This window comes from Crinia signifera, chromosome 2 (assembly GCF_055691185.1).
Source record: "Crinia signifera chromosome 2, ASM5569118v1, whole genome shotgun sequence".
Taxonomy (NCBI): domain Eukaryota; kingdom Metazoa; phylum Chordata; class Amphibia; order Anura; family Myobatrachidae; genus Crinia; species Crinia signifera.
In genome coordinates, this window is record NC_139218.1 from 15,796,439 (window position 1) to 15,809,844 (window position 13,406).

The 13,406-nt window shown below is 45.7% G+C and overlaps 1 protein-coding gene across 3 annotated transcripts in view; it reads left to right on the forward strand.

Moving 5' to 3' along the window:
• LOC146059412 (uncharacterized) overlaps window positions 1-13,406 on the forward strand; it is a 53,639-nt gene that overhangs the window by 14,828 nt on the left and 25,405 nt on the right. For all 3 annotated transcript variants that reach the window (XR_014470231.1, XM_083171619.1, XM_083171616.1), the window contains one exon: window positions 2,001-2,139. Coding sequence is in view for 2 of the 3 variants with exons in the window: in XM_083171619.1 (XP_083027745.1) it covers window positions 2,001-2,139 (139 nt within the window). In the remaining variant the exon portion in view is untranslated. The remainder of the gene's footprint in view (window positions 1-2,000; window positions 2,140-13,406) is intronic.

Here is a 13,406-nt window from a genome sequence, read left to right on the forward strand (position 1 = left end):
GGAGGGGCCTTCTTATAGGGGCTGGTGTCTTTTTTTCCCTTTCTGAAGCACTACCCAGTGGGGAGGAACCCATTTGTAATGGCTGCCATGGTGGAGTAGAGGAAAACATATTACCAGGTAATAATCTGGTATTTTCCCAAACTTCTCCACCTCCGTCCCTCCCCAGGAAAGCCACAGCCTTTCAATCATTTTTGATAGGCAATCCCAGGACCCATTCTACACATGTGGTGGGGCTGTGGTGGTGGTGGAGGCAGTCCGACCCCGCCCTCCTGTTATCACCACCCACCCACAGGCAATGCTTGGGGGAATCCGGCTCCCGATTCCTCCCTGAGCGGGGCCTACACCTGGTCACTTATGCAGTGCGGATGGTGGCGGGAACAGCAGCAGGGGAGCTCAGGTGAGTGCAGAGATCAGGGGGGAGTGATAGGAGGAGGGAGAGCAATGGGAGGGTGCCGCTAGAGGTGGTGCACACCTACCTACTGGTTGTATGCTCGGAAATTTTCAAGGCATACCACCGAAGTGGTTAAAATAAAATCAAAATCTGTAAATTCCTGGAACACAAATGTGATTTCCCTATTTGTCAGGATGCCAGCTGACCAATGATTTGTGGCACAGCTGGTTCCACTTCTTTATTTTCTAGTAAAGGAGAAAACTGCTGAGATACAATTATAAAACGTATTACATTGGCAGATTATTTTAATAAGAACAAATTGCCACCCAACTTCCAAAGAATGGTAATATTCAATTATCCAGATCAGGTCAGGTGTTGCTGAAAGGAGAATATATGGGGTAAAGAATAGTCTAAAGGTGCCCATACACTAGTAAGATTTATCTTCAGATCTGGCTGGTTGGAACAAAAACATGGTTGTGGATGAGTGACAGTTTGTCGGTTTTCCAGCATTTCCAAGCAAATGGTCAACTGTCATTTGCTCTCATCCATAACCATGTTTTTGTTCCAACCAGCCAGATCTGAAGATAAATCTGTGTGTGTATGGCCACCTTTAGGTGGACATTTACTAAGATGGAAGTTCTATGTTCCATTGGATGTTGCCCATAGCAACCACTCAGATTCTTATTTAGCACCTTCTAGAAGATAATATTAAGATAATATTAATATACCATCTTAGTAAATTTACCCCTTTTTAAACCGCCGCAAAAACACTGGTTTTTCCCTTGTGGAACCGGGTTAGCAGCGGTGTAAAAGGGGTTAACCCGTGTTCCTTTACATGGACTTCTACTCAGGTCCTGACCAGGACTTGGGAAGAGGGCAGTGTAAATGGCTCCCGTTTACAGCAATGGGGAAGCCCAACCTCAACGGTCAACATAGTATGTTAATGTCATCTCCAAGCGCTGCCCTCGTTTACTCTGTGGGTCGGCACCGCACTGTAAACGGTGCAAATCCCAGATCCAACCTGGCTTGGAACCGTGTTCCAAATACCGGGTTGGATCTGGGTATAAGAGGGGACAAAGCACAAGAGGGCAGAGGGCCCTGCTCGTGAGAGCTTACATTCTAATGGTCAAGATTTCTTCCCCACTTCCTATTGTCGTCCAGTCTATGGAATCCTCTCTCCTCCTGCACTTTTTATGTGAATTCCCTCTTCTATGTTCTGAGGAAACTCCAGCTGGACACGTTTGTTTAATATTCAGCAAGAGGTGACGTGAACATCCGCTGCATAGCCAGGTGGCAACTGTATGCAGGGCTCAGATTCCAGTAGTTAGAAGCAGGATGCCAACTAATGGCACAATATCCAGCTCTCAGAAATTTAATATAAAAAGTGCTTAGAGTGGCATCAATAAAAGGTGGAAGCTCAAGGCTGTCGTCTTCTGTAATGGTCTGTCAGATTTTTAAGCAGGTGCCAATAAAGTTTTCATACACCCCCCCCCCCCTTTTTGCTTTCCTGTCGGCTACGCCAATTGTGAGGATTAATACCGATTGTTCTCAAACTGATTTTGCTGCTTCTTGTGGTGTTCTAACTGTTATGTTCCTTTTATTCTTCTAGATGCCTCTCGGATGGCAAAGGTTATGGGGGATAAACATCATCTCTTTTCTTTAATCCGACTGGCAATGATCTGTGCACCAGTTGTACTGGGAATACTACTAGCGGGTTACTTCTATGTATTACACCATCTGGGTAGAAAGTAAGTACTCTCAGAGTTGGAGCATTATTATTTCCTGGCAACAATGGGCCAGATGTATTAAAATGAATTTAACATTTTTCAAATATCAGGTCCCGTTTCTCCTGCATAACGAGGAGAAGCGGGAACCCTTTTCACCCCAATGTATTAAACCCTTCCCCCCCCTGCAGCCAATTAGAAACGCTGTTACTGTATGTCCTGCATCCACGGCTCTCCTCATATGCGTCAACGTCTCTTCCCCGGCCAGCTCACTGGGCGTGCGTGAGATCTTGTGCGCAGCCCGGAGCCAGCAGCAGGGCTAGCGTACCTGTATGCCTGACAACAAGTCATACGCCAGGGGGATTGAAGGGGACAGCAGTGCCGAGCATTAATTGCCGGGCTGTCCCTAGTGCACATTAAATGCACTATTAATACGAATATCCAGCATTAAGTGCAGCAAACTCAAATATGACCAGGCGCTCTTGAATAATTGACAAGTATATTTCTAAATAAAGACATCAAACAATATTGTTACTTTATTTATACTCAATAAGGTTCGCCTGTGACTCGACAAGTAATGACCACCAGTGAATTTTTAGTTTTGCAATTTTAAAACTAATAAAATGTTTCAAAGAAACCCATCAAATTCTGACATCAAAACAACAACACAGAAAAATAACATTGAAAGCTATCAAACTCCTTATGAGATGGATCACACTTGGGAGCTAGAAGGTGTAAACACAAGTGACATCTTAACCCCTTCCCGACAATTGACGTACATTTACGTCATGGTCGGGAAGTACTTCCCGACACATGGCGTAAATGTACGTCATGGCATTTAACTGTCACCGCGTCTATAGACGCGGTGACAGTTACAACATGTCTGCTGTCCCTGACAGCAGACATGTCCGTGCATGCCCAGGGGGGGCTGCGATGCCGCCCCCCCGTCGGCGATCGCTGTGATTGGCTGTTCAGTGTGAACAGCCAATTACAGCGTTTTTTGTGTCACCGGCGAATAACGTTCGCCGGTGACACGCGATCGGAGGTGATTGGTGCTGTAAAGTACAGCACCAATCACCGCGGGGTGTAAGGGTGACACTGGTGTCACCCCACCTCACCCCGCCCGCCCCCAAAGGCCGTGATTGGTCCGTCGGACCGACGGACCAATCACAGCCATGGAGGGGGGTTTAAACTAACGGTGACTGCACTGCAGACGCCATTCCGGTCTGGAATTGCGTGCAGTGCGGTCACCGTGCCTAGCTGCCGCGATATACTTACCAGAACCTTGCAAAATACTTACCTGATCCTTGCAAATATCTTGCCTGCTTCATCACTGCTTGTAGTGTGCTGGATGCTTCCTGGATCCTGTTACTTGTGACTTCCTGTGTTGTGAACTTGTGCTGCTGCAGTGTAATAGCGTTAGTTAGATAGAGAGAGATAGAGAGAGATAGTGTCAGAGAGTGCTATATTTTGTGCTGCTGCAGTGTGATATAGTTATAGAGAGAGAGAGATAGAGAGAGAGAGATAGAGAGGCCTAGTGACAGAGAGTGCTATATTTTGTGCTGCTGCAGTGTGATAGTTATAGATAGAGAGATAGAGAGATAGAGATAGTGACAGATTGTGCTATATATTTTTTATATACTTGACTGCTGCCCCCCCTTTTGTGCTGATCAGTATAAATTAACTGATCAGCAACTTTTTGGGGGCGCAGGTTTTTTTTTATATATATACTGTATATACCTGTCACTGCTGCTGCTGCAGTGTCATAGAGTGTTAGATAGTGAGAGATAGAGAGATAGAGAGAGATAGTGACAGAGAGTGATAGAGAGTGCTAAATTTTGTTTCTGCTGCCCCCGCCTTTTGTGCTGATCACTATATCTGAGGTGATCAGCAACTTTTTGGGGGTGCAGAGGTTTTTTTTTTTTTATATATACCTGCCAGTTGCACTGTCAGTTGCACCAAAGGTTGTGCACCTGCTGCCCCTCACTGGTAATCAGTGTCGCATCACTGATCACCTTTTTTTTTTGTGTGTGTGCTGTGGGGTCTTTTTTTAATTTTTTTTTTACACACACTGTGATTTTGTGGGTGTCCTGTGGCCGCTGTGCGCTGATCAGTGACGTACATCACTGATCATCTTTTTCGGCACAGGGTTGATCTATTTTTTTTTTGATCAAATTCCCTCAAGTTGCCTTTGAGCGCTGTTCAGTGACGGACGTTACTGACCAACATCTGTGCTCAATTTTTGGCGCAGGACCTTTTTTTTTTTTTTTTTTTTTAACCCCTTCAATTTTTTTTTTAACCCCTTCAATTTTTTTTTTTAACCCCTTCAATTTTTTTTTTTTTTTTGTAACCCCTTCAATTTTTTTTTTTTTTTGTATAAAGTATTTTTTTTTTTCTGCACTACATACACACTACACACTACATACCCCCCGGGTTGAAATAAAGTTTGTACCCCCCCCCTACACTATACACGTGTTGAAACATTTCACTACCAGTAACACAAAAATAAAAATGGCATCCCAAATGTCATCCCAGTCATCCATAAGAATGTATTCAGCGGAGGAGGCATATGCCATGCTTGCTTCTGACTCTGACACAGCCAGTGATGCAAGCGGGGAATTTGAAGGATTCGCCTTAAGCTCCTCTTCCTCCTCTGGTGATGAGGGACCCCCTCAAAGACGCCCCCGTAGAGCAGCTGAGACCCCCCCCCCAATAATTGATCTCGTATGGACCCCACCACCAGACAATTTTGAGCCCCAGGTTCCTGAGTTTTTGGCCATGCCAGGAATCCAATTTGATTCCACAGGTCTCAGAGAAATTGACTTTTTCAAATTATTTTTCTCTGATGATTTTATAAATTTAATGGTGGACCAAACTAATTTATATGCCCAGCAGTTTATTGCTCAAAACCCCACGTCATCATTTGCTAGGTGGACCCCTGTAGATGCAGTAGAGATGATGACGTTTTGGGGTCTGGTGTTTCATATGGGCATAGTAAAAAAGCCAGAAATTAGGCAATATTGGAGTACAGATGTTCTGTACAGCACCCCATTTTACCGTATGGCCATGCCCCGGGCTCGATTTGAGACGATCCTTAAATTTTTGCATTACAACGATAATGCACAGTGCCCACCCAGAGATGATCCCACCTTTGACCGGCTATTCAAAGTCAGGCCGGTCATTGATCATTTCAGTGCCAAATTTGAAGACATGTACATCCCAGATAAATTCATTTGCATAGACGAGTCCCTTATACATTTTAAAGGAAGGGTTAAATTCCGCCAGTACCTTCCCAGTAAGAGGGCAAGGTATGGCATAAAAATGTATAAGCTGTGTGAAAGCACCTCAGGGTACACTCACAGGTTTAGGGTATATGAAGGGAAGGATTCAAGAATTGAACCGCCAGAATGCCCCCCCTCCCTCGTAGGTGTTAGTGGAAAAATTGTCTGGGATTTAGTGCACACCTTCCTGGATAAAGGTTATCACCTCTATGTGGATAACTTTTACACCAGCATCCCCCTGTTTAAGGCCCTTGGTTCAAGAGGTACAGCAGCTTGCGGTACTGTGCGCAAGAACCAAAGAGGTCTCCCAAAAACGCACATTGCCCAAGTAATGAGAAGGGGTGAAAGCAGGGGAATATGCACCGAAAATATGTTGTTGGTCAAATATAAGGACAAGAGGGATGTCCTTATACTGACAACAATTCACGGAGACAGTACCACCTCCGTCCCTGTACGAGGTACCAGTACCCACACCTCAAAACCTAATTGTATCCTGGATTACAATAGGTACATGGGCGGAGTGGATCTTTCAGATCAGGTACTGAAGCCGTACAGTGCCCTGCGGAAAACAAAAATCTGGTACAAGAAGCTGGCCGTGTATATCATCCAGATGGCACTGTATAACGCTTACGTGCTATTCCGTTCTACCGGCCAGAGGGGGACATTTATGCACTTTCAAGAGGAAGTCATAAAGGGCCTAATATTTGGGAACCAGCAGGCAGAGGGCCCCAGTACTTCTAGTACTGGCCCCCGTATTGTACCAGGGCAGCATTTTCCTGATGAAATCCCCTCCACTGGAAAAAAGGGCAGGACACAAAAAAGGTGCAAAGTTTGCTATAAAAAGGGAATAAGAAAGCAAACTATTTTCCAGTGTGACACTTGCCCCGACAAACCCGGCCTATGTATAAAGGAGTGTTTTAAAATATACCACACATCTATGGATTATTAGGTTCATCATTTCACCGTGCTTCGGGGGTCTTGCTAATGCCACATAGCACCCACCATTCATTCCACCAGAATCTGAGCCGCAAAATCCAAAAATCACTCCTTCCCTTCTGAGTCCTGCCATGCACCCAACTGGTATTTTTTGGTCACATGTGAGGCATTGCCGTACTCGGGAGAAATTGGGGCACAGATTTTGGGGTGCTTTTTCTCCTTCATACCTTCTGAAAATGAAAAATTTTGAGCCAGAACTGCATTTTTGTGTAAAAAAATGTAATTTTTCATTTTCACTGCCCACTTGTATCAAAATTGGTGAAACCCCTGGGGGTTTGAAATGTACACTATACCCCTAGATTAATTCCCTGAGGGGTGTAGTTTGCAAAATGGGGTCACTTGTGGGGGGGTTCCACTGTATTGGTGCTTTGGGGGTCTTGCTAATGCGACATAGCACCCACCATCATTCCACCAGAATTTGTGCTGCAAAATCCAAATATCACTCCTTCCCTTCTGAGTCCTGCCACTTTTTGGTCACACATGAGGCATTGCCGTACTCGGGAGAAATTGGGGCACAGATTTTGGGGTGCTTTGTCTCCTTCATTCCTTCTGAAAATGAAAAATTTTGAGCCAGAACTGCATTTTTGTGTAAAAAAATGTAATTTTTCATTTTCACTGCCCACTTGTATCAAAATTGGTGAAACCCCTGGGGGTTTGAAATGTACACTATACCCCTAGATGAATTCCCTGAGGGGTGTACTTTGCAAAATGGGGTGACTTGTGGGGGGGTTCCACTGTATTGGTGCAACATAGCACCCACCATTCATTCCACCAAAATCTGTGCTGCAAAATCCAAAAATCACTCCTTCCCTTCTGAGTCCTGCCATGCACCCAAATGGTATTTTTTGGTCACATGTGAGGCATTGCCGTACTCGGGAGAAATTGGGGAACAGATTTTGGGGTGCTTTTTCTCCTTCATACCTTCTGAAAATGAAAAATTTTGAGCCAGAACTGCATTTTTGTGTAAAAAATGTAATTTTTCATTTTCACTGCCCACTTGTATCAAAATTGGTGAAACCCCTGGGGGTTTGAAATGTACACTATACCCCTAGATGAATTCCCTGAGGGGTGTAGTTTGCAAAATGGGGTCACTTGTGGGGGGGGTTCCACTGTATTGGTGCTTGGGGGGTCTTGCTAATGCGACATAGCACCCACCAAAATTCCACCAGAATCTGAGCTGCAAAATCCAAAAATCACTCCTTCCCTTCTGAGTCCTGCCATGCACCCAACTGGTATTTTTTGGTCACATGTGAGGCATTGCCGTACTCGGGAGAAATTGGGGCACATATTTTGGGGTGCTTTTTCTCCTTCATACCTTCTGAAAATGAAAAATTTTGAGCCAGAACTGCATTTTTGTGTAAAAAAATGTAATTTTCCTCTACCTCCCCCATGGCAGCCATTACAAATGGGTTCCTCCCCACTGGGTAGTGCTTCAGAAAGGGAAAAAAAGACACCAGCCCCTATAAGAAGGCCCCTCCTCCTGGCCTCCGTGTCTTTTTTTCCCTTTCGGGTAGTGTGTGAGAGGTGGCTTACCCTGGAGGCTGTAGAGGAAAAATTGTGTCCCCCTGCGGCAGCTCCGGCGATCCAGCAGTGAGGGAGGGCAGGCCGAGCCCTTTGTGGAGGTATGTGATCTCCCTGGCCGCATGCGGACCCCTCCGGGGGCAGCTACAGGCGGCGGCGTCTGCAGGCGTGTTGCTAATGGCGGCGCGGGATAGCGTTGCCGCAGCACGCTTGGTCTGCATTAATCCACAGTGAAAGCAGGCAGACGTCAGCGGCGGTGCGCGGCGCCGGCTTGTGAAGCGATCTCCGTCCTATTAAGGGCGGAAGTAAGCCGGCGTCTGGGTCCCTGTGTGTATAGCAGCATGCTTAATGGCGTGGTAGCTGTGCTGAGGAGGAAAACTTATTTTCTACAGTTGGTGAGCCTGATTTTCTTCTTGTTTAAAGTATTACTCTTGTGCTAATTTCAGTTAAAGTGTGGCATGGTTCCAGCCCTGAGTTCCATGCCACACAGAGTTAAATTCCTTGTTTTTATTAAGTTGTTCTTTGTGCAGTGAGTTGGTTTGTAACAAGGAGGCATTCAGGTGTTACTATTATTGCATGCAGGTGTGGTCATTATTGGAGCAGGTATGTGCAGCAATCAATGCTTGTGTGTTGCTGGCTTTTTCTGACTGTGCAGGGGACTTAATTGTTATTTCAATTTAGTGTCAGGGCGCACCGCTGGCTTTAATATGGAAGAAAAAAATCGGCAGGCAGCTAAGAAATCAGGGTAAGCCACAAACTGTGTGATTTTTGGGTGATTTTTATTTTTTTGGTCTTTTGGTTTTGGTTTTTGTTATTGGTCCCTTTGGTTTTGGTTTTTGGTCGTTTTGGTTATGGAATTGTTTTCTTTTGTGGTGTTCAGGTGATGGTGCATTGATTTGGAAAATTTATGAAACATGGTGTTTGGGCTGTTGCAGGTCTGAGACCAGCAAGGAAAAGGAGAGTAAAGCCAAACACAGGAGAATGCACTCACCTAAATGTTTTTCATGCGATAAAACTTTACCTGAAAAGCATGTGGGCAGCCTCTGTGAGGAGTGTAAGGCCCCTCAGCCTCTACCCATGGCTCAAATGACGAACCTAGTGGATATGCTGAAAACAGCATTAGCAGGGACTTTTTGTTACAAAAGAAGACCTGAGTAAAATGTCTGGAAAAAGGAAGCATGTGGTCCTAAGTGACGAGTCGGATGACTCTGTGGAGGACATATAACCTGTGCGCAGATGCTGGGTCAGGATCCGGATGAGGATCAAGACATACCTCAGGATAAGTCAGAGGACTTTGATCCTGATATGATCAATAATCTGTTAGAGCTTATCCATAAGGCCCTCAATATTGAGGATCAACAAGAGGACCTTAATTTACAAGTACTGTTGTTCGAGGATAAGAAAAGGAAGGGGAAATTTTTTCCCTTGTCTCAGACTTTGAAAGCTATCATTGCTGAGGAGTGGAAACACCCGGATAAGAGGGTGGCTGTTTCCGCCAGAGTAACAAAAATGTACCCATTCGACAAGGATCAGGTGTCGACATGGGAAGAGGCGCCAAAAGTTGACGCAGCTATCTCTAGACTATCAAAGAAGACTACACTTCCCTTGGAAGATGTAAATATCTTCAAAGACCCCAAGGAGCTGGGTCTGAAAAAGCAGTATCTTACGGCAGGGGCATCCCTTAAGCCAGCAGCTGCTATGGCTGTTACCTCTCGTGTAATGCGAGGCCGGTGCCAGCAATTAGAGGCGGACATTTTGGACGGAATTAAGAGGTCCGAACTTATTAAAACAGTCCAAGATGTTCAATTGGCTGTAGAGTTTATGTGTGAGGCAACTATGGACTCCATATGCCTATCAGCTAGAGCAGGAGCCACTGCAGTGGCGACACATCAGACCCTTTGGTTGAAACCATGGGTGGCAGACGTGCAGTCGAAAAATAAATTGCTATCCCTACCATTCCAAGGGGAGTATCTGTTTGGAAAACAGCTTGATGAACTAATTACTAAAATCTCGGGGGGGGGGCAAATCAGTCTGGTTGCCCCAGGATAAAGCTGTCAAAAAGGATGTTCCTGCAAAATTGAATAGATTTCAGCATCAGGAATACAGATATTCCAGGGCTTATAGGCCAGGAAGGGCCTATAGGAGAGGAAACTGGATGTCTCGGGCGTCCTTTCATGCCCAAAGAGGGAGAGAAGGGAAGGCTCCTTTCCAAAAGGAGCAACAATGACGCCGTCATACAGAGAGTTGGCGCCAGGCTCAAACAGTTTTACCAAGCTTGGCGAGAATCCACCACGGACAGGTGGGTTCTGGAAATAATTCAGTCCGGATATCTCATAGAATTTATGAGTCTTCCAGGAAATCTCTTTGTGGAGTCTCCAGTACCCAGCGACATGGGGGAGAGACAGGCGCTATTTTCAAGTCTGGAAGAAATGCTAAGACAAGGAGTTGTCGAAGTAGTTCCGAAGAAGCAAGTGAAGCAGGGATGGTTTTCTCGCTTCTTCGTGGTAAAAAAGGGCGTCAGGAGGTTTTCGAACCATCCTAGACTTAAGGCGCTTGAACAAGTTTGTGTTAAGCCGAACGTTCAAGATGGAGTCAGTGAGATCGATAATCCCAGACTTAAAACGTGGGGATTACATGACGTCCATAGATCTAAAAGACGCCTATATACATATACCCATCTACGCAAACCATCACAAGTTTCTCAGGTTCCGTCTGCAAGGGGTCTCTTATCAATTCGTGACTCTTCCCTTCGGCCTGTCGACTTCCCCGCAAACTTTCTCAAAGGTGCTGATTGTGATCATAGCAAAGCTGAGACAGGAGGGAGTAAAACTCTGGCCCTATCTCGACGATATTTTAATTGTTTCAGATTCAGAAGATCTGGTAAGGGAACACACAGAGTTAGTGCTCAAATGTCTGGAACATCATGGATGGCTGATCAACGTAAAGAAGAGTCAACTGATGCCAGTTCAAAAGATTACATACTTGGGGGTATCAATAGATACTCAAAACATGAGAGTGTCTCTCACGGAGACCAGAAGAGAGAAATTGGTACACCAAGTAAGATTAATTATGAGGAGATCAGTCGTGTCATCCCAAGACTGCATGGAGATACTGGGATTGATGGCAGCTGCATTAGATACAGTACCATGGGCAAGGTTCCACACAAGGAAATTCCAAAGTTGCTTCCTGTCACAATGGAACAAGAACAGCAAAGATCTTACTCAGAAGATAATATTAACAAGAGCCGCAAAGTCAGATTTGGCCTGGTGGTCAGACGTGGAACGACTAGAAGCAGGAAAATCGTTTGCAGTAGTCAACCAGGTCACGGTAACAACAGATGCCAGCCAAGGAGGCTGGGGAGCGACATGCGGTCAGTCCATTGCACAGGGACGGTGGTCTCCAAGGTGGCAAGCCGCACATTCCAATCTCAGGGAAATGAAGGCGGTGGTCATGGCGTGTCAGGAGTTCCAGGATCTGCTGATAGCCAGAGACCTAAACATAAGATCAGACATTCGGGCGGTAGTCTCGTACAAAAACCGTCAAGGCGGGACGAGAAGTCGAAGTCTCATGGAGATAACATCCCAGTTGTTGGAATGGGCAGAGTGTCAGGTACACAGCATTTCGGCAGTCTTCCTGGCAGGGAAAGACAATCTGGTTGCGGACTCATTAAGCAGAACAGAGTGCCTACCGGGCGAGTGGGCGCTCAACGACAGCCTGTTTAACATGATCGTAGAGAAATGGGGGTGGCCACAGGTGGATCTTATGGCCACACGTCGCATCAAAAAAGTCCCAAGGTACTTCTCAAGGTTCAGAGATCCACAAGCGGAGCAGGTAGATGCCCTGACAGCAGAGTGGAACATGTCCAGAGCGTATGTCTTCCCGCCGATTCCAGTTATTCCGCGCCTACTGAGAAAGATACAGAGAGAGGAGACGGAAGTGATAGCGATACTTCCGTATTGGCCAAGGAGGGCGTGGTTTGCTACAGTGATGCAAATGGCAGTGGACGGACCATGGTTCCTGCCCGAATGGCCCGATCTCCTAGTCCAAGGCCAAGTACTTCAACCGCAGCCACCAACATGGAAACTGACGGCCTGGCTTCTGAAACCGCTACATTAAAATCTAAAGGTTTCTGTGATTCAGTGATCAACACTTTGCTTAAAGCAAGAAAACAATCGACATCCAAAATATATTATCGAGTGTGGAAGAGATACTTGTCCTGGTGTAGTTCAAACCAACAAATACCGAGTAAAGTTGCTTCAGTACTTGGATTTCTTCAGGCAGGTTTACAACTGGACTTAGCAGTAAGTACTTTGAAGGTACAAATATCAGCATTGGGAGCAATGTTAGATTGGGATCTGGCAGAGAACAGATACATACGCAGGTTTGTCCAGGCTGCGAAAAGGATCAAACCAAGATTTAGGTCGCCAGTGGCACCGTGGGACTTAAATGTAGTTTTAGGAGTTTTGACGGAAGCACCGTTCGAGCCGCTACAAGAGGCTACACTTAAGTTACTTTCCTGGAAAGTCAGTTTTTTAGTGGCAATAACCTCCGCAAGGAGGGTGTCAGAATTGCAGGCACTCTGGGCGGAGGAGCCCTTTTTGAATTTTTTTGAAGACAGGGTAGTGCTGCGAACTAACCCTGAATTTTTACCTAAAGTTGTATCAGACTTTCACATCAACCAGGATATAATCCTACCTTCTTTTTGTGCCAATCCGTCAAATGTGAAAGAAGAGCAATTACACAGATTAGATGTTGTGAGAGCGCTGAAGATTTACGTACAGAATACGAAAAGCATCCGGAAGTCGAAGAATTTATTCGTTTTAACGGAAGGAGTAAACCAGGGTCAAGCTGCATCAAAAGCCACATTGGCTAGATGGATCAAGGCCTGTATCTGCAGAGCATATCAGATTAGGCAAAGAGAGCCTCCAGTGGGTCTGAAGGCCCATTCCACAAGGGCGGTTGCATCTTCCTGGGCAGAGAAAGGATCTGCCTCAGTATTGGAGTTGTGCAAAGCAGCCGGGTGGTCATCCATTCATACTATCGTGTGGATGTGATGTCGTCATCAGATGCTAAGGTCGGAAGAAGCGTCCTTAGTGCGGTGATATAAGGAAGGAGGCTGAAGCAGTACCTTATTATTTAATTTGAAGTCTGGAGTGAAGTAACTCTGGTTTCGTGAGTATGCCCTCCCATATATCAACTGCTAGGGTATTACCCATTTGTAATGGCTGCCATGGGGGAGGTAGAGGAAATATCAGATTATTACCTGGTAATATGTTTTCCTCTACTCCACCATGGCAGCATATATTCCCGTCCCGATGTGTTATGATTTAACGTGTTATGCGGATTAATGATGTTTTTTGTTTAAAGCTGGATAATGCAAAGACACTGAGGCCAGGAGGAGGGGCCTTCTTATAGGGGCTGGTGTCTTTTTTTCCCTTTCTGAAGCACTACCCAGTGGGGAGGAACCCATTTGTAATGGCTGCCATGGTGGAG